Source organism: Epinephelus moara, chromosome 12 (genome assembly GCF_006386435.1).
Source record: "Epinephelus moara isolate mb chromosome 12, YSFRI_EMoa_1.0, whole genome shotgun sequence".
Taxonomy (NCBI): domain Eukaryota; kingdom Metazoa; phylum Chordata; class Actinopteri; order Perciformes; family Serranidae; genus Epinephelus; species Epinephelus moara.
This window is the reverse complement of record NC_065517.1, coordinates 22,761,191-22,782,653: the sequence shown is the minus strand read 5'-3', so window position 1 is coordinate 22,782,653 and position 21,463 is coordinate 22,761,191. Positions and strand designations below refer to the sequence as shown.

General features: G+C 41.6%; 1 protein-coding gene across 6 annotated transcripts; it reads right to left on the bottom strand.

Annotated features, from left to right (window-relative positions):
* Positions 1 to 133: 133 nt before the first annotated feature.
* On the bottom strand, positions 134 to 21,323 carry capn3b (calpain 3b). Of its 6 annotated transcripts, XM_050059072.1 has the most exons (23): positions 20,778 to 21,323; positions 17,329 to 17,398; positions 16,651 to 16,769; positions 15,998 to 16,131; positions 14,036 to 14,204; positions 13,603 to 13,686; positions 13,415 to 13,506; positions 13,177 to 13,254; positions 11,730 to 11,890; positions 11,426 to 11,595; positions 11,325 to 11,336; positions 10,060 to 10,268; positions 9,896 to 9,932; positions 7,911 to 7,934; positions 7,597 to 7,683; positions 5,804 to 5,881; positions 5,646 to 5,703; positions 5,490 to 5,554; positions 4,027 to 4,095; positions 3,856 to 3,934; positions 3,509 to 3,625; positions 1,284 to 1,342; positions 134 to 764 (listed from the first exon to the last, which is right to left on the bottom strand). In XM_050059072.1, exons 1-23 carry the CDS (start codon positions 21,087 to 21,089, stop codon positions 738 to 740), a joined length of 2,310 nt encoding a protein of 769 aa, XP_049915029.1. In that variant the 5' UTR covers positions 21,090 to 21,323; the 3' UTR covers positions 134 to 737. The 6 variants fall into 6 exon arrangements, with proteins under 6 accessions (XP_049915029.1, XP_049915030.1, XP_049915032.1 ...); XM_050059073.1 differs by lacking the exon at positions 7,911 to 7,934; XM_050059075.1 differs by lacking the exons at positions 11,426 to 11,595; positions 11,730 to 11,890; positions 13,177 to 13,254; ... (5 more) ...; positions 17,329 to 17,398; positions 20,778 to 21,323 and having other exon boundaries at positions 7,597 to 7,660; positions 11,325 to 11,338.
* Positions 21,324 to 21,463: the final 140 nt, after the last annotated feature.

Below are 21,463 nucleotides of genomic sequence, written 5' to 3'. Positions count from 1 at the left end.
AAACCTGTAAAGAGAGTTGTTCCTAAGAATTCAGTGTTAAAGTCATGCCTTAATTTTTGTATGTAAAAGTGTACAGTGTGTATTTGACCTGTGTTTAATACCTTCTGTATGTGTACAGCAATAAAGCAACAAATTTACAGTGTTCACTTCAGTTTATTTTAAAAACAATGTACAGCACATTCAGTATTTCTCTTGTCAAACAGTGTTCATACACTCAATCTTTATATTCTAACATTATTCAGCATTTGCATCTGTGCATTACTAACCATATGTTATTTCTGACATGAGACTTACAAAGGTCAACTCTCCGCTTCGCCGCCCATCACTGCTTCATACCAGACACTAATGTAACATGATTATCAGGTTACACTGACTTCAGCATTCAGCAAAGTATGTCACTCTCATCAGCAGTGTAGGGTCGAGAAATCTGATGACGTTTCAGGAATCAGCCTAATACTGATAGGATGTCAGTTGCCTAAAAATGAGCTAAAATTAAGCTGACATTAAACCTAAACCATCATAGTCTGAGTGATGACTGAAATTTAAATGTCACGTAAAACTGGAGAAATGATCAAGTGTCAAATTTTGACCTCAAGACTTTGTTGTGCACCTGTGCAAAAATACAGTTTGTTCAGTAATGCTGAAGAAAAAATAAAGTTAAGTTGTTGTCCAGGAGAGTTGTGTCATTAACGTGAGCTCCAGCTGTCTGCAGCTACATCAGTGGTCAAGAAGGTGGCTTAAGAATACAAGGTGAGCTGAAGCCACTGGAAAGAAAAGCAAAAGATGAGAATAAAGATAAGACAAAAAAATAAAAACCACCACAAATGCAATCCAGTACAGCAGTGCAAATCAAATCAAAAGTGAAACATGTTGTAATTGTTTGCATCAGATAGCTATTGATTAATTTTTCTTAGACTTAATTATGAGCTGCAACTAGTAAAGAGAGCTCAGCATATGTTTCAGTGCTGCATACATATCTATTTTTGGTCTTTTCAATTAAAGGGTGACAGCAAACACCCCTCTGGTATAATGTAGCCGAATGCAACACCGCCTCAAAGTCCAACCTCAAAATATAATACTAAACAGCATTTTAAGGGGGGTAGAAATTACGACAGAGCTACAGCTGTTCCTATTTTTCTGGTCACTCAGACTGCAACCATGTCAAAGCTCTAATAATCATAGAGCAAATAATACCACACGCAACACAATATAGAAATGCATTAAAAGATAGCACAAGACACACACTTTCACTTTGTAGATCACGAAAACTAAAACTGCCTTACCTCCAGGACGTTGAGCTTGATTACTCCATCTCCGTCTTTGTCAAAGGCATTAAAAGCTCCTGCAGGAGACACAACAGTCTTCATTCAACTCTCTAAGGTAACCTTTAATTCATGCAGTATCGCAATGCTGCAATAAAGGGACCTACTATAGGTTGAATTTTGTCCTTTAAAAAGTCATAAAAAGGTACTTGTCATAGCACTGATTTAGTTTTGAAGATAAAGGTTAACGTTGGTTCTTTTCCACCTGGGTCCTATTTCCCCATATTGTTATCTCGAAGTGACTAATTGGAACAATTTTTGAAATCAGTCCAGTATTGAACGAGAGCGCTGTGGTGAAACAGGCTGCAATAGAGCCACTCAGGGCATTTGCGCACTGTTGAATTCACATCCACTAATCATGCTTGTTTTTGTAACGCACAGGCTTAGACTGTTATTCTAAGGCCCAATCCCAATACCCCCCCTTGCCCACTACCCCTTGGCCCTCAAAATGAAGCAACGAGGGGTAAAAATCTTTCCCTAGGAATTGGGACACCACTCACTACGTCATCGCGTCGGTTACGTTCATGCATACGGAACTATTTTAAACAGGAAGCTGCGAGGCATCCACATTTCCAACCGGCATCTACAATGGAGTCTCATTCATCCGACCGATCGTGTTTGCCGCATTCATCATGCTTCATTTGATGAATGACAGACGACAGGGGACTTTTGCTAGCTAGCTAACCAGCTAACATTACGAGGCAGCATAGTTATACTAGCTGGCGTGTTATCGTAATGTGAAAAGTCCGACAATTTTGCAGAACAGGACAGATGACAGACGCCAGATAGTGCGAGCTAGCTAGCTAGCTAACAAGCAACCTGACGACGGTAACGTTAGCTATGTATGAACTTTTTTCCCTGTCTCTTGCTCGGTGGTAGCCATGGCGACATTTACCCCTTGCTGGCAAGTCAGCATCTGAAATCCCTCGCTCTGAAGGGCTAGTTTGATACCCACCCCTCGTTATGCCCCCTACCCCTACACGCAAAAAGGAATTGGGATACCACTATCCCTCGCGGGAACGCGCAAATGTAGGGGTAGGGCCAAGGGGTACGGCTAAGGGGGGGTATTGGGATGGGCTGTAAGTGTCTGACACCATTATAGAAATAGACCTTTTTATTAAAGACTAAAGGCCCAGACACGCCTAACCAACTTCAGAGAGCTGGTGTCAATGAAAGCTCCCTGCTGTGTCGCCTGACATTGACATGTCTTGGGCAAACAATTGCACCTGAACACACTGCAAAGACTTGAACTGTTGATCAACGAACATGTATGTTCTGTGCTTGTGTGAGAGGACGTAACTCTTCACATCACCAGACAGCGATCGTCTGTAATCCTCATTCAAAAAGGGAAACTGGAAGACCATCTTGATGCTAGTTAGCTAGTGAGCACATTAATAACACAATCCAATATGGAAAGAACAAGTATTTACCGTGCACCAGTGAACAATAACACAAACCATCACAAAATGTTTCTGCTAAATAGCTCGATGGCTAAAGAAAAATAATCGTACCTCAAATAACAAGTTTGTTTTGTCCCTAATCCCTCGACTTTAGCTTTTTGTTTACTTTCCTCACTGCTGTTTTTTTTTTATGTACTGAGCTGAACTGCCAATCAGAGTGATGTCATTCACTGATGGACTACACCATCTCCAACGCGGATTCAATATGCTGAATCAGTGGAAAAAAAGCAGACTACCGCCGACAAGGGGCAAAAGTGTGGGACACACCGCAGCGAAGACCATCCCGGATGCTCACCGATGCTCCAACATTGACCATGCGCTTGTTGGGTCAGGGGCTTTAGATCCTAGCCCAGAAATCGCTATCACCACACCCACCAGACTCCATTTAAATAAACAGTAATTTTAGCATGTATGGAACCAGTGTATTTTCACATCTAACTGCGTGATTGAGGGTTTATTCCAACTGCCAGCTGCAGCCATATTGCTCAATACTGGACCAGTTTCAAAAGTTGTTGTTCCCATTTGTCACTTAGACAAAAAAAAAACATGAGAAAATAATGTCCAAGTTGAGAAATACCAAAGTTACCCTTTTAGGTGTCAGCCACAGTCCACATAGTACCAGAATATTTGATGACACATGCAGACATGAGACTGATGCAGTCAGTCCTTAAAATATATTCTTCATTCATTTTTTCATGTGCAAACTCAGGTGTGACGTGTACTTACTGAACATGCCCTCTAGTCTCACAAAACAGCAGATGTAGCTGTCAAAGTCGATGTTGAGCTGTTCGTCTGCGTAGCGCATGGCTATGATGTCATACAGCTGTCTGTTGAGGTTAAACCCTTCATGGGAGAAGATGGCACAGAGATGGTCGATAGTTAATATCACATGACAGGTTCTTAACAGGCTGCAAAATGTGGGATGTGATTTCTGACAAAGGTGAAGGTAGGACAAACCTGTGAACAAAATTAGGAATATAACTCTAATATGGTTTTATTTTAATTTTGTATTGTGTTGTAAACTTCAGTCAACTACAAATTAAGTCTAATGAAGTTTTATGACGTCCCCTCACCTGCATTTTTAACAGCGTTCCTCATCTCAAAACTACTGATGGAGCCAGATTTGTCTTTATCGTAACGTTTGAAGATCAGCTGCAAACACACGAAAAGATGGACAGTCAAATGAAAACTTGTAGGTTTGTTAAACATGAGCAGAAGCTCCAGGGTGGTAACAACAGTCCTACCTGCCACTCCTTGATCTTTTTCCACAAATGTTTGAACTCCTGCAGGTTCAGCTTTCCCGTCCCATCAGTCTGAGAGAGGGTCAGTTATGGAAATACCAACACAGCTAGATGATTTGAGAGAGTCACTCTTGACTCTTGGAACGAGCTTTGTCCACATGAAATTTTGCCTCATCATATTTGTGTTTATTTTGGGGCTGCGTCCTCGATTTATCTTTGATGCATGCTGCCTTATGTCACAGTGTGCACTTCCAACCTGCCATACATGCCAGTCTGCCACACCTACCTGCCAGCCTATCACCTGTCCATACATCTCCCACTCCTGCTGGTCCACCACACCCATCTCATCAAGCTAATGCATCTCACCTGTGGATCATTACCTCCTGCCAGTATTAAGACTCCTGCTTCACAGACTCTCCTGCCCGGTTGTTCTCTGTCATTCGCATGCAACACTCTCCAGCATTTATTCCCAGACTGCTTCCTAATTGCCAACCTTGCCTGTCCCTGACTCTCCTGTTTCGTCTGCTTCCCTGTTAAACCACTCAGCCTGCTGTCCCTGACCAAGAGTTCTGCGTCTACATTTGTGGTTTCTGTTCAACTGTTCCGTGTTGCTGTGTGGAGTGACTGCCAGTCAGCTCTCCGTTATGAGTTTATCTGTTCTGCTGCCTGTGATTGCACATATGGTTGCACACTCTGCCTTTGTGTGTGCGCGCCATAGAGTCCACTCATCATCGCTGTTGTCAAGACCCTTGCTCTCTACAGTCAGCTCCACACAGGTGTGTTGGCCTCTCTCAGGTGTACTCCTGGTACCAGACTCCCTGCTTGTCCGACATTACCCTCTGCCTATTATAAACTGTCCTTCCGTGTTTGGTGCTGCTATTGGGTTCAAGCCACACTTGTGATAGCTTATGGTCTGGTACCTGATCGCTACCTTTTTATTAGGTCTCAACCTCAACCACGTCCTGAACATAGCAGAAAAAGTGCCTGTTCTACACAGAGATTGTATTAAATAATGAAAGTAGCTATCATGACGTCACCCATTGGGTTGTGGACTCCTGTTTTGAAGCATCAAATCTTGGATTTTGGCCATCACCATCTTGGATAAATCAGCCAGAAGTGACCATATTTGGACGAGAGGGTGGAACCGTGGAGGAACGAGGGGTTGAGTGACTTTAAAATCTGTTGTAAACATGTAAACAAGCTTGGAAACATGTTTATGTCTGCTGTGAAGTTGGGTATTTTAACATGGGGGTCTATGGGGATTGGCTCGCTTTGGGTCCAGCCTCAAGTGGCCATTCAAGGAACCAAAGTTTTTGGCACTTCTGCGTTGGCTCCATTTTTCAGCCTCAGAGGTTGTGGCTTGGTTCTACCACTGGGTAGAGGGATTCATACTAATAATCTGCTGATTGACACAGGGCTTCATCAACTCCATATAAACTCCTGTAGCTAACCAACCGAAAAGATACATCCATCAAGGCGATCATACTCCGACATGTCTCAAGGCTGAAACCCTCTGTCTTTATATCGTTATCTGTGAAAAAGGACAGCTCAGTATGAAAAATTACATGACACCATTATGTCATTATTATTACATCATAATGTATTCTTCCCAGTGTACTCACGTTTGGAGAGTACGTTCCTCATGATCATCTTGAGCTCATTTGCACAGACCTGCATGTCCTGATGAAAGGCAGAACAATTTGTTGTACAGATATTCACACAGTAAGACACCCACACAGCATAATCTGTGTTATCTTCATCATCCTCTTTGCGTACTCACCTCACCAGCAATCTGCCTGTAAATGGCTCTGAACTGTTTTTCCTCTTCAGTCTCCTCCTCAGATTCGAGCAGTTTTCGCTGAAAGATACAGGAGAAATAAGAACAGAGAATTTGATGTCTTTTGGGACGATTGATTTTATGTTTGGACAAGGTGAAGGGCCTCAAAGCCTGTCCAGTTAGCTTTAGCTGATAGCAGGACTAGTTTATCTGTTGTTGTTGTTGTTGTTGTTGTTTTTCTCCATAATGATATAATATCACAAACTCAGTTATTAAATGTTAATTATTTTTTAATTACAGGAAACAAGTTTGAAAAAGTTGGTGAATTAGCTTTACGCTGTAAAAGCTGTAAAGTCACAGCTAGCGTTAGCTAAAGTGCAGTTTCTATGGTTTGGTTTAAATGTTTTACATGTTGTTTTTGGTTTATTGTCATTTTGTTTGGTAAAATGGATGTCAAAGGGCAGTTTTGACCACATATGTAGCTGCTATCTTCTGGTTTTGTTGCAAAATGTCAATTTAAATTAGGTCCATAGAGCGCTGCAGGAAAAAGTCCTAAAACCCAGAAATTAGTTAGCATGTTAGCACTCACAGTTCCCTCATCTTAAAGTCAGTGGGTTTTTCTGAATGGATTTTGTTAGATGACTCTAATAAGGTCTGTGGTTAACACAAACCTTTCACGTTTTGTTTTAAGACATTAACCACATCAGTAGAGAACCCACTTGTGAATTATGAAGCTTTTACGTGTCTTTAAAAAAGCGGTTGCTAACAAGTGGCTAAATGAGACTACAGAGGTTTTCAGGGACACTAAACGTTTTTACATCGAATGACAAGTTTAGTGGTGGTGATGCTGAAGTCATGTGAACGTAGTTCTTTTTTAGCCCAGAGTTAGATTTTTACTTCTGGAAGGTGCATTTACGCTTAAAAAATCATGAAAGTGGTGTTCATTTGTGAAGATTATCTTGCTAAAAAAATGTGAAAGTGTTTATTTTCTGCAATAATCCAAAATCCAATGCCACTGTTTTTTTGGTGACGGAACCAGGGCGTTGCTTACTTCCCAGCTGGCCTTTAAATAAACATCATCTCTGCACCACTGCATAGTGCCGGAGAGGGACTCAATGGAGCAGATTCTCAAAGGTCCAGTGTGTAGGGTTAAGGGGGATATACTGGCAGAAATGGTACATAATATTCATGACTATGATTTTATTTTTTTGTAATCATCTGAAATTAAAAATTGTTGTGTTTTCGTTACCTTAGAAAGACTTGTATTGTCCATATATGGGCACCGTAGTTCTCCTACACTCTTGCCACACGAGAAGTTTCAGCTGGTGGCAATCTGCGACCTCACCACTAACTGCCACTAAATCCAATGTCATGAGTTTTGCACAAATTAAACTGTTTTTCCTGTTGTTAAGTCTATATTTAGTGATCAGGGATCCTCAAAGATTAGAATTGTGTTTTTCCATTTCTTCAATTTGTTCCTGCTGTACTACACTACATTTAGTGATTGATGCATTTCCTAATAGTACCAGAGGAGAGCAGCACATTAGGGAAAGACATTAAAAAGAGCTAGGTCTGTAAGCGCCGAGGCCTTACGGGAAAACAGGTGCAGCTTTGCCACTTGAGATCAGTTGGCTTCAAACTCAATTGTTTTATTCCCAGTGGTGTTATTTGACCTGGTCAAGATTGCATTTCAGAGCCGTCACTCTCCAGAAAATACGACAGGTCAGAGTTCACCGTGAGCTATTTGCTGCGTGGCTGCAGTGTCAAAGTTCTGGCTCCCGCAACGATGAGATTACCTTTGGTTTCTTTTTCCTTTCCCCCTCGATGCCGTCATGCTCAATTTCTTTGTTGGCTCGTGCTCTGTCTGACACAAATACAATAGGCTGGCATGTAACGGCAGAGGTTATTAAGAGGAGAGACGGGTTATAAAAGACAAACAGAAAGAGAAAGAGAGAGAGTTCATTTATAGTTATTCCACTGGTCATAATCTACATATGCAATGATGACACAAACTACTACAACACTGATGAGAGCCGAAATATGACGAAGAGCAGCAGTGTGGAAAGCAGAGTTTCAATCTGACAGTGCTATTGCAACTTGCATGCATTACCTTGTCTTTCTTTTTCTTGTCTTGCTGATGGCCAATAAGAAAAGGAAGGACAGAAGGATGAAATGAGATGAAAAGGAGGAAAGCACTTTTCAAGTCTGTTAGTTACTCTTGTGGGAAAAACTATGAGAACAGTATGAAATGAAATGACAGATTTCAAGAACAAGGTTGATGAAATATGGATGTTGCACAGCTGGGGTTTACAAAATATCAAAGTCAGACTGATATAGCAGTGTGAAAGTGCTGCAGGAGGCATCTGCACTGTGCTGTTCTGGTGTGTTCCATATATTCAGTGGGAGCTTAATGTCGTGTTACTTGGTTTTAGTGTTAATATCTTGTATTTGAAGATGTGCCAAAAGGTTTGTGTAAAAGCAATATCTATTTCCTGAGGAGCTTTATAGCTACCAGTTAAAAAAAGAAAGCTTAAATCCTCATGGAAAACACAACTTGCACCCCGTGACTACAGAAATAGAAGAGCGAAAAATACAGGATGGAACGGGTGTTACTCGGAGAGAATGGGTCACTGATATGTTGTTTTTAACATTTTCCTACATGTTTTCAATATTCCGGGGCAGTAGCACTTAAATCCTGTGTGATAAGGTGTAAACTTGTGTATTTGTCTGTGAGAGTTAATAAATTGATAACCCTATCTTAGTCCTAACGTTGTTGTACATCCTAGCCTCTCTGTTTGATCAAAAATATTAATAAAGTTTAAAGAAAAAAGTATGTTGCAACAGAAAGCAGACCTTTTAAATACATTTTAGAAAACAGAGGGCGTCTTATAGACTGTTTCAAAACAAGAAATTCCAATACATCAGCTGGCCACTGAAAGTATGAGGAGCGAAGTAAAAAAAAATAACTACAAAAATAAACATGATTAAAATGCATGTGAAATGAAAAATAGAATGATAAAGTGTCAATTTCAATCAAAAAAACATGCCCACTGATTACCTGATCGAGTTTTTGGATCTCAAACGGAAACTTTCCAATTTTCAACCAGCTCTGTGCATGGGCGGATTATGACACAATGAGCCACTGAGCACAAACATGCAGAAGGCCCCACCACCTGTCCTCCATAGCAACAAGACACACAGATTTTATAGTTCTTTGCATTTTTGTTTGGTTTTTTTTGTTTGTTTTTTGCATTTCTCTGTAGTCATCCTGCATCTCTCCAGAGTCTCTCTGTGGTTGTTTTGCCCCTTTTCACTGCCTTTGTGAGTTTCTTTGTTCCTCTTTGCAGCTGTTTTACGTCTCTTTGTGGTCATTTTTAGTTTTGAGATTGGTACTTGTCTATTCGAGTGACATATTGGAGGTGAAGGCCAGGGGGGGCCTGACACTTTGGGCCCCTGTGCCTGTGCCTGGTAGGCTTGTTTAGTAATCCATCCATGGCTCTATATCACTGCCGTGTGGGCAGTGTGTACAGGTGAATGATGTTTGGTTTCCGTCCGTGATGGGTCCACGCAAACATGAGCTCTGGGCATTGGCAGCAAGGAGGAAGGTTAAGCATTGTTTATTAGCATGTAGGCCCAACTGCCCACATTGCAGTGATACAGAGCTGGTTGAAAAAGCCAAAAACTGATCAATTAGTCAGTGGACATGGTTTTTGATTGACATTTTTGGCAGAGGTAACAAAAAAAACAAAAGCTGTGCAAATGATAAATGTCAGGTGGGTGTAGTGAGGGATGGATGTTAGACAGTAGACAATAACAGTGGATTATAAGAGCAATGCTGTTTCAAATAAAACGTAAATTAAGTGTATCAAATTTTCATCACCCTAATTTTTATGAATTTCTTTTTGTTACTTCCACTACTCATATGAAAATGATTTGTATGTGTGTATGTAACCTTTATTTAACCATGTTAAAACTAATTTGTAGACATATAAAGTGAAACTACTCCTCTGTTTTGAGTCATTTCACCTCTGCAATATCAGTCAAGATTATGAAAATATCTTTAGACCCCACAACTTCTTTAATCCTGTTGCAAACCTGTATTTGGTTAGACCCGATTGAGTTCTCTGTCTCCCTGCAAAGACAAAAACATTTTAGAATTGACCTCTGCTATATTACGCAATTTTACTGTCAACAATCCCCAAAATAACATCAGCTGCATCACCAAACACGGCTGGTGCCCCACCCTCAGTGATCCTTACTCAGACGTGCTCCGCTTCTCAGAGAAGACCCTGAGAATGAACTCTCCCTCTTGATGGGGCTCAAAGGTCGTGGGAATGATGACATACTCTCCTGGGGGTAGATGGAAGCGCTCCGTCACCTCCCGCAGATTAATGTAGGTCTTGCATTTCACTTTGGAGGCTGTGTACAGGAAGAAGTCCTTCTGCAGGTGTTGATCTTTTCCACACATCTATGAATGGAAAGAAATGAGTTGGTAGGATGGAAAAGAGCTCCTTAAATAAGGAAAGTAGTCAAAACAGAAAAGGTATTAAAGGAAAAAAGTTCGAAATTGGGACTCTTTTGTTGAAACTTTGGCAAGATGATTGATACCACTCTGGTACCTGTATGGTAAATATGAAACTACAGTCAGTTAGCTTAGCTTAGCTTAGCTTAGCTTAGCATAAAGACTGGAAACAGAGGGAAACAGCTAGCCTTGCTCAAATGAAAAGAAGTCTCGCAACCAGCACCTCTGAAGATAATTTATCAACACCTTATCTCATTTGGCTAACATAGTCCACTTCACAGGGAACTACTAGGCAATTAGTACGCACTCAAAGCCAGGCTAGCTCTCTCCCCCCTGCAAGCAATTTGATTGGGCTCTGGGGATTTTTCAAGGGCATATTTCACTATTTTCTGACAATATGTTGACTAAACTATTAGTAGAAAAACCCTAAAAAAAAACCCACTGAAAAATATTCAACAATGTAGCTAGGATTTTGGCTTGTCCTGTAAGGTGTGCATAGAGGTTTCATAAAAGTCCTGAACTGTCACAACCACTACTACAGGGTTCCCATGGATCCTTGAAATCCTTGAAGAATTTGAAAGGAAAAAACAGACATAAAGATACATAGGCCATTGAAAGTGCAAGAAATTAGTTATTGAGGTTCTCTCTTCTTTTTCTTTTTTTGACTTAATGTCAGTAAAAAGGCTCTGTTTAATGGTTTTCTGTGAGCTTCTGTAAAACCTGCTAGTTGTCATTATAAACTTCTCGCTGTTAAGACAGTAGTTAACCTCGATCCATGTCTCAAACGCTGCTGTTTTGGGTCCTTAAATTTGGGGAAATGGGTCTAGAAAGTCTGTGAAAAGACATTGAACTTGTTGTCTGTTTAAGAAGGTGCGGAAACCCTGCTTCTGCTATTACCACCACATGTACTTCTATATCAAATATGACTCTCTGGAGATACAGGTCAATACTGTGAAAACGCTGACTTCGTCAAACTAACGTTCCTCTCCAACATGGGCATACCTCCTTCGGCACCTGCAAAGACAAAGAAGATGTTAAAGAAGTTCAAGTCCAGTGAATGCACATCAGATAATCCAGTGATTTAGGGTTCATGTGATCAGTACCTCATAGATGGAAAATCCAATGGTGAGGAATCTGGCTCCTTGATGGCGCTGCATCCTTCGACCTTTCTGCATCAGAGCCACAACTACAGTGCAGAGTGCCTCCCCGTCCTCTGGGTCGTCATCCTCCTCGAACAGTTGCATCCGATACTGAGGGTTTGTCCAGAATGTTTCTGTAAAACACAAAAAGGTAAATCTGCAACACGAGGTCACATGATCGCAGTGAAGACAGATGAGCCACATGGGACTCAAAGAATATTATCAAGAGGAGGAATAAAATCTGACATGAAATAAAGTCAATATCTACCAGGGAAGTTCCTGCAGCCGCCAGCAGAGCTGCCTCTCACCCAGCGACCTTCGTTGACCGACACTGACCAGCTGTTCCTTTCATCACCCTGCAGGGTGTCCGGGGTCAAGTTACACATCTCCAGTTTTGTGAAGTTCCTCTTGAAATCATCAAAAGACATCCTGGAGAGGAACGTGAAAGAGGAAGTTCTTTACTGTTCCAGTGTTTACAGTTTCAAACACTACAGTGGGGCAAAAAAGTGTCTGTCAATGTGCTCTTGACACTGTGCGATGTAAATATTAACGGAGTCCTCCTTGGCTGAACTGTTACGTTAGCTAGCTCAGTGGTGTTAGGTGAGCTGGCAGTAGATGTACGTTTCCTTCTGTGCAGTGATAGGGTTTGTGGGTGTAGTTCAGTAAAAAGAAAATAGTTCCTTAATGAAACTGCCCACAACAAGGTCTGTGGATTGTCTTGAATAACCGAGTTCTGGAAAGAGACATTGCAGTTGAGTCAAAATTGAGCATAGCGTTAGTTCAGGCAGGACACGATGTCGAGCTCAGCTCACATCCCAGTTACATCAGCTGATCTCAAACAGCCCAATCAACTGATGGAACAGCTGATAGGGATGGGAGACAGTCAGCTGATAGATCACATGATTCCTTTTTTCTATGCAACCAATTGGGAACTCTCATCCAGGGTGCCCTATTTAAACTGCGCTGGCCTGCCAACTGTTGCTGCTTCCCCTGCAAACCACTCTGCAACCCGCCTCCACCCCAGCTCCTCCTTTTCATGTTGTGTCTGACTTATCAATGTCATTTCTGTTTTTCACTGATGCTGCTCTGTTCTGTTCCCGGGGGGGCCGGGAGACTTTCTCTGCCTTTCTCTGCCTCAAGCTTTCCTCATTTGCATGTGGAAGGGCAGAGAGGTGTGCTCTCTCTGCCTTATGGTTTTCCATGTAGGCACATGGAAGGGCAGGGAGGTTTGCCTCTCTGCCTCAGGCGTTTCTCATTTGCACATGGGAGGGTGTAGAGGTGTCCTCTCTCTGCCTCAGGCTTTCCACGTAAGTGTGGGGAAGGGTATAGAGATGTGCTCTCTCTGCCTTAGGCTGTCCACATAGGCAGAGGCTTTCTGTGTAAGACTGCAAATGGAAATAAAGTTTTCTTTGACTAAAGTGGTCCTGACTGAAGTTTTTTTTGTCACTTTGAGCACCAGAAGCTGAGTGTCATCTAGTTCCATTATATTCAAGAGAAAGCAGACATTGTTACGGCGACTTTTACCAACACTCTGCAACTTACACCAAAACATATTACATGTAAAATGGAAAATATGTATTTTTCATTTGTCCCTTTAAGCAAAATGCTGCATCTTGTGGGAAACAACTAAGAAACAGATGACAATACAAAATTGATATTTTATTTTATGATGGTTGAAGATGTGATGAGGAGTATTTCTCTGTGGTTTTACTCACCAGAACTCACTCTCCTCTACGGTCTGTTTCTTTAAGTTTTCCTTGTCTGCGACGGAAATGGCCGACCATTCCTTTGAACTATGGAAAGACCAGATCATATTAGAACACGCTCACAACAACAGAAAAAAAGATTAGAGTCAGTACAACTCCTGAGTTATAGAAGCAGAAATGTTTTGTAAATAATATGCAATTTATAGTATTGTAAAGGGCTGAATTAAAGTCCTAGATCAGTTCTTACTTTGGACACCATGGTCCTTTCCACAGCACACGACCCCAGGGATTGCGCAGGCGAATCAGGCGAACTTTGGCGTCTTTTACGACCTCGTCACACTAGAGACAGCAACATCCCGTTAGCATCACTTTAACAGGCCTTCTCTTACAAAGACTGTCACCTGTATTTATAGTGAGTTGACTTTTTTACTGTACCTCCGCCAGGCCTATGATGGAGTAGGCATGACCCCTGACCAGCCCATGATCAGTCCGACTCTCCAGTTCAACAGATGAAAAAACCTGATGAATACAACACGTCAGAGCAAAACACAGACTTGAGGCAACACATACTGCTAAAATGTCATTTTAATTCAGTGATTTATTCTGGAGTTGATGGTTACAATCTAGTTTTCCTGAAATCAAGTTGAACAGATGTTAAAAGGGGAAAGTTAAAGACCTTAATTTAGCTTTTCCAAAACATTTGCATGGGGGGGAAAAAAACATATTTTCTGTTTATTTATAGGGTTTATTTCTCTCCTCTTCCTCCTTACAGTTTGATTTTCATGTTTCAGTCAGTTGTGTTGCTGCATGTCTCATCTCATGTGTGTTTTTCTTCTCTGTTTACGATGGTACTTTCATCCCCACTCACATCTATGGAGCAGCCCATCAGCGAGCCTCTCTCCAGCGCCTTCCTCATGATGCTGTAGAGGTCTTTGGGCGCCTCGGACAACTCAAAGAACTCTGTAACTCCCCCTGTGAAATCCTCCATGGCATCCAAAGTGTTACCTCCTTTGAGTGCCTCATAGGACCCGTGCAACCTGAGAGAGAAAGCAAGAGGTCAATCATTCTGGCCAATGCGCTGACATGTCTGTTCTCTCCAAGGCTTGGATTTTTCACAGCATCTGCAGCCAATATAAGAAACATAAGGACGGTGCAGAGGAGTGGTGTGCCTAGTTAGTGTTGCTATACACTGCAAAAAAAAATATACAGCTTAATAAGACATTCAGCTCAAGTTAGATTTTAAAGAGAAATTTTATGGCAGTGAGGTGAGAGGTCAGTGGTTTCAGGTGTCAGTCATTTTGTTTGACAGATTGTCTTAAATCATGAGGCATTACTTCAGTGCCAATGGAGTAATTTTCCCATTTTCACGAAACTGTCACTGATAATGATAAGGAAAAAACTATAAAAAATTGCAATTAAAACACCTGAGATGATTTCATGTCTCCAGGCTTTAACCTTTTCAGCAAGAAACATGAATTAAAGACTAAATGACAAGCTTTTTTCCAGTGGGTGGACAGGAAATCTGAACTCCACTGAATCAGTTTACATCATGGAGGTCATGATGTGGAGAGGCGCACGTCTCCACTTTGCAGTGAATATTAAAGTAATCCTTCACCCCTTTAATTACCATTTGTATACTACTCACCCTGTGTTCTGTTGAATTTGCAAATAAATCTTTGTTTTTCCTGCATGCCTCCAGTGAACGGAGAATCCAAAAACTCAGAAAATTCTTGATGAATTGGAGTCACAGGGAGCCGCATTTAACAACAGAAACACTATATCAAAACATTGTTTTTAAACTCTCATGCAACTCGGGCAGTATAATCTAAGTCTCATTTTTACCAGTCGTACGCTCAGTGCTTCCCAAACATGCATTTTTGCTAACACCTTCCCATAAGCACCTCAGGCACACTACTCGTCCATGCGTGAGAACATTTTTTTAAAAAATGCATGTGTTTGGGAAGTACTGAGCATACGACTGGATGAATAATAATTAAATGACAAGTAGAATAAAACCAATAACATGTCGTAAAATGTCACCAAAGTAAAAGATAAAATAAGGAAGGCCAAAACTAAAATCAAGATAATAAATGGGAAATAAAATCAATAAGATCACAATTAAAGAGACAGACAGCTCAGACAAAATCTGGATATGCTTTCCGACTGAAGTACGTTTTTAGGAGAGACTTAAACGCAATGTCTCAGGCAGCCTTATATCCTCGGGCAGGTCAGTTCAGAGCCCGGGGCCCTGATTGCAAACACTCTGTCCCCTCTGGTCTTTAGCCTGGACTCTGGAACAAGTAGACGACCTCTGCCCAGGGATCTCAAACTACGTAAAGGTTCATACAGGTCTGAAATGTAATCTGGAGCTAGGCAATGAAGAGCCTTAAAGGTAATCAATATGATTTTAAAATCAATCCTAAAACAAACAGGGAGCCAGACAATAGGCTAAAACTGGTGTGATGTGGTCATGCTTCTTGATTTTGGTTAAAAGTCTTGAACAATCTTGAAAAGTCTTGAAGTTCTGAACAATCTGAAGTCATAGCAAGGTTTTTCAGGAATAAAGGCTGTTGCAATAATCAAGACGCAAAGAGATCAAAGCATGCACAACAGTGTCTGTGAAAATGAGACTAAGATCATACTGCAAGTTGTGTGAAAGTTTGGACCTCCTATGACCTCAATTCATAACAAATTTTCTCAGTTTTTGGATTCTTTGTTCAACATGGAGGCATGCAAGAAAAACAGAGCTTACTTCACAAATCCTACATAACACGAGGTGAGTAACTGATATACAAATCGTAATTTTGGGGGGTTAATAGACTGTGCTTACTTGGCATAGGCTTTTTCCAAAAGAGCGCTCCAGTACTCGTTCTTTCTGAAAGATTTGGTGAAAACCAGCTTGTTGTTCCAGGTGGGGATGCGGTCGTCCACGACCACATCGATCCACTCGCCATAACGCCAGAACTGGGATTAAGAAGACAGAACAGATTTAAAGCAGGAAATCAATGATCAGACAGAGAAGAAAAGGTCCCAGCATCTTTTAGATTATTAGTTGTTATCATATCATCAGTTTAACAAGCTGTCAGTTAAACATGTTCTGATCAAATAGGTTTGTTGTCTCTTTGAAAAATGAATAATGCCTGACCAATAGAGAATATAAAGGTTTGTCATGCTGTGTGGGGTGGTGGCACCATATTGTGAGGATACCTCTACCTCTGATACCTCTGTTACCAAAGTGTTTGCTCTTAGTCCAAAAACAAGATAGTTTCCAATGCCCGGGTATGTGAGTTCAGGGTCTGTAATCCAGCCTCGGGCTGCCAAGTCATGTGGATCTGTGTTGCCTACCTTAATTTGTTTGTCCAAGGATTGTTGCTTGATCACTGTAGCAGGCACAGATTACACAGTGCTATCTTTACAAGATGGCGCACCCATCCAAAAAATGTCAGCATGCTGAGACGTAAACTTGACACTCTCTATACTAACCTGGAAGTGGAAGATGCCGGCGTAGTTTTCAGTGAAGCTCTGGTCCTTAGGAATCACTCTGTACAGAAGCTTCTCGTTCAATGTCAGACAGGTGATGGCGGCCAGCAGCCAGCAGTCACCTGTCAACGGCAGATTCATGAGCTATGAAAGCACTTGATCCGAACATACCTCTTCATAAAGTAGTTGTCTCAGATTAAAGCCGCGTTGCTGCAGGTGTCACTCGCCAACATCAGTATTGTAACTAAATTAAGGCTAATTCTCGCGGTCATTCCAGCTGTCAGACATATTCCCAGCTCTGGTTTCCACCCCGGGTGTCTTGGCTGTACTCTGTGTTTTTATAGATGTGTGTCCCCTAATAGGACTGTCTCTGCTTGCACTTAGAAGCTGTCTTCAGCTGAGACACATTTGACTTTTGGTGCTGTTAGAAACTTTCTTCAACACTTTTCCACGCTCTTGCTTCCATTTTCCTACTTTTTTATTGCCATATTATGATCTTACAGTCTTTGGTAAGGCAAAAAATGTTAATGTCTTGTTAAAAAGGGTCTGTGGATGCTCCATAAATGATAAAGATAGATGTGTTTGGAGAATCAGTGAAAGTAGTGAAAGTTAGACTCTTGCAGTCAGTTCCCACGTGCTTTAGCACTACTTGTTTAAAAGCAGAAATGGTTAAGATGTTACCCAATTCTCCTTGACAGATGTCGGTCCTGTTGGCTCCATCTATGATGAAGTGGGGGTTTTCAGAAATTTCCTGTCATAGAAAAAAAACAGTATTAAAAGGTATTTCTGAGCGTGTTGTGAAATTTCAAACCTTTTTTCTCATTATGAAATACCATGTAAGATGAAATGACAGATGCAATCAATGTATAAGTCTTAATTTTAAGCACATTGATTCAATTTTTAAGGAAAAGGACCCTTGTTTAAGTATATTTTATGTCTGAAGTCCACATTAGGGTGTCCAGGTGACTCTTAATGAGTCAAAAGACAAGAAAATAATCTTTAATATCAAACTAATTAATCATACCTTTACTAAAGCTGGGTATCAAACATCAAAGTCCAAAGTCTGTCAAATATGGCTTTAAATATGGAGTCAGATTCATAATATTACTTTTTTTTAACAGATTAAGGACCTGAATTAAATCAAAATGTTGCCAGTTTTAGATATTATATAAGATTATGCACTGGTTCATTCATTTTCCGTAACTGCTCATCTGTCTGAAGCCTATCCCAGCTGACATTGGGCGAGAGGCAGGGTACACCCTGTACAGGTCTCCAGACTACCAGTCTGTCCCTCTGCGTCCCTCCAGGTCGTCCAGAGAGCTTGTTAATCAAAAAGAGCCAGGGAGGATCCCCCGAATACCCAACAGAGATCTGGACTTAACCCTGTATGTCCTCTAATCCTAGCAACTGGCCCCTGGCCTCCTGACATTTTGTAAAAATGGTCCCTAGGCAAAACAGGTTGAGTGTCCCTGCTTTACAGGGTCGCGGGTTGGGGTGGAGGGGTCTGGAGCTGATCCTAGCTGACATTGGACGGGAGATAGGGTACACGTCAGGTCAGGTCGCCAGATTATCACAGGACTGACACATAAAGACAGACAACCATTCACACCTACCGCCAATTGAGAATCACCAATTAACCTGACCTCTTTGGTCTGTGGGAGGAAGCCGGAGTACCACACGGATGGCCCAGGGTTCAAGCCAGGAACCCTCTTGCTATGAGGCGACAGTGCTAACCACTGTATCACCATGCCACCTATATATAAGATTAATGTTAAGATTTTATCGAGGGAAGGTTCTTGTTCTTCGTTTGTGTTTAGACATTACACTTGTGAGACTGTCTTCTTTTGTTAAATGAAATATTGTTCTAGAAGAGCACATCTATATTTCTCAAAGTCATTATAATTGCAAATTACAAATCTAGCCCTGTGGTAGTCTATCAACCTGTCCATGGTGTACCCCACCTCTCGCCCAATGTCAGCTGGGATCAGCTCCAGACCCCCACCCCACCCTGCGACCCTGTAAAGCAGGGATACTCAACTTGTTTTGCCTAGGGACCACTTTTACAAAATGTCAGGAGGCCAGGGGCCAGTTTCTAGGATTAGAGGACATCTGTCAGGTATTCCGAGGGATCCTCCCTGGCACTTTCTGATAAACTAGCTCTAATTTAATGCTTTTTGTTTCACTTTGGCACCTTTTTTTTTTACATTCATAGTACAAAAAATTCCCAGTGTGAATCACTTTATGTTCATTGTGAATAAGAAAGTTGTTGTTGGGCCATCTAGCAATTACACATCATAAATGGACATTTACAAATCCACACCTGACATGATTGACTATTTGAGCACTTGACCCTGAAACTGAAAGCGAGTTGGAGAAATTTCCCCAGCTGCATTCACTGCATATTTATGAGGATGCAGCTGTTGGGGGTTTGCCGGTCACGACCCTGGAGTCCTCAGGACAAGTGATAATGTTGTGCAGAATGTAGAGAAGTCCTCACCTCATAACTACGTGCCTCTGTTATGGTAGAGTGATTGACTGTATCTGTGGTCCTTTGGGAAATTACTTCGTCTTCATATTTGACTCTGGTAAGGGATTAATGTATATGTTTATGCTCATACTGTGGAGATTTTATGTTGAAGGATTATATGATCTTCTAAAAGTGTGGTTCCCAACTTTGGACTGCATTTGGACCCCTCAAAGGTCACAGGATAAAACTGAAGGGGTCACAGGATGATGAAAGGAATAGGAATAAATTCATGAATTTCTGTCCCACAACTGAGCTTATTTTCTGTTCCTAATGCCTTTTTACTTCGACATATAGGCCTCTAAAAATCCTTCAAATGAAGCAACTAGCGGGGAAAAAGACACACATCCACACATCATGTGAAGAGGTGGCACAAGCCAGGGGTTAGAAAAGAGGGTGAGGGTAGAATAAAGAAATATGAAACCAAGTATTTATTCAGGGGTTTCACAGCACTCACTCTGTTCCCGTCATCACACGATTGACCATAACTAAGGCTGTTAAAATGCAGCCTCATGTTCCGGATTTAGAGCCTGGTCCACTGCTGACCCCCCTGTTTGGGATTCAGGTATCACTAATCTCAGCTAAATGGCAAAAGCAGCATTCATCATCGACCATTAAGCCGCAGTCTACCATCACGTAACACTATATTTTAACTGTGAAGCAGAAATTTTAGTTTGTCATTTCTGTTTACTGAAGAGGATTTAACTTAATTTATGTTTATGTCAGTGTAGAAAAAGATTAAATGAATATCGTGGGAATGCCTTGTCTTTTAATATGCATTAATATTTAGATTAGAGTTATTGTCTCCACATCAGTTACATAAACCTCAGAGGGATGAAATGTCATGTTTATCATGAAAGTAAAGGCAGTGGTTGAGTTAGCCCGCTCTCAATCTGAAGTTGTCAAAATCCAGCACTTGGGCAGTGACTTGCGGTGTCAGAAACCAATGAAAAAAAGCATGATATGATACGCGGTTGGTGGCTGTTATATTTTAACGGAGTTAATTGAAAGTTAAGACGCAAAAGTCCAACTGAGCCAGATGGGAGGGGTGGTGGATGGGTCCAACAAACACTGACTTTCACTTGAGAGAGCGACCCCTGTTCTTTTTTCCTAAACTTAACCACATGCTTTTGTTGCCTATAGCCAACCACGTGTGTTTGTTGTGTTTGGATCTCAAGAAGATCTTCAATAATCTACATGTACAAGTGGCTCTGATATAGCAACACTTTTGGCTAAAGACATAAAGCTTCGTCAGAGCTATTCATTGTCAGAGGTAGAGTGTTGGAAGACTATCAAACCCTCCTGCAAGTGTATATCATAAAAACATGGAACACTGCAGCCAACACTGAGTTGCCACTATGTTTCCCAGCACTGGCAGAGGGCGTCCGCCTGTGTGAGAGTCAGCTGTCTGGGATTGTAGAAGGTGATAACCCAGAGCTATGCGTCCACAACCACGCAGCCACTTGACACCCCATCCATGTGTTGTGAAGGAAGTGATGAGATACACTGGGATTTTAGAGAGGAGCTCCTCTAAACACATTAGAGACGTTTTTACATTTAGAGTAACATGGCCTAACAGATATGATGACTAAAGACTGGCACTCACCGAGGGACGTTTCCACTCAAACTTAATGGGGGGTTTATGGCTGTAGAAGAGTGAGGAGTCATTAGCAGGAAACAGGGGGTCTTCAAACACCACCCCCTTCTTCACGTATTTGTCCCGCAGCTCCAGAAAAGTCTTAAGGCGCTTGGCATCCTTGACAGCCTCGTTCCTGCTCAGAATAGCAGAGTAGATGGAGTTCGTCCCAGCAGGAGGGTAATCAGCTTTGTCATCTGGCTCGTATGATGCTTCATTTTCAAAGAGCACCTCCACCTTCATCTCTTCAACAACAGCCTTTTTATACTTCTTCTCCCCCATCTTTGTCAGAGAACGTCTCAGCCTTTGGTGTTCCTGATTCAAAGTCACTTTATGAAGTGCCAAAAAAGAAACTCCTTATTTGCAGAAATAGAGCGTGAACTTGCAAAACAGCCCAGAGAAACTTCCTGTGTCCTCCCTGACTCCGACAATCACTTTTAGTTCCTTTATTTGCTGGAAATGCTGTCACTGCTCCTGGGCAGTCACCACCCGGCAGCCTCTCACACCAACACTGGCACAGTCTATGTTGTGCCCCTGAGTGCTGGCTGAGCCTAAATATAGGCCTCTTTAAAGGAGGGGAGGGGGCTCCTCAAAGAGAGACCCTGACACAACATTTTCAGGTTCCAGTGTGCTTAGCAGGAGATACCATCCAAAAT

What these genes read in the sequence shown, in the direction of transcription:
- capn3b (XM_050059072.1), bottom strand. Translation starts at nt 21,089, where the DNA reads ATGGGGGAGAAGAAGTATAAAAAGGCTGTTGTTGAAGAGATGAAGGTG. An exon ending in TTGGAAAAAGCCTATGCCAA is followed by an intron (nt 14,205 to 15,997) that starts GTAAGCACAGTC and finishes TTTCTCTCTCAG; the next exon opens with GTTGCACGGGTCCTATGAGG. An exon ending in GAACGCTGTTAAAAATGCAG is followed by an intron (nt 3,626 to 3,855) that starts GTGAGGGGACGT and finishes TCTCCCATGAAG; the next exon opens with GGTTTAACCTCAACAGACAG.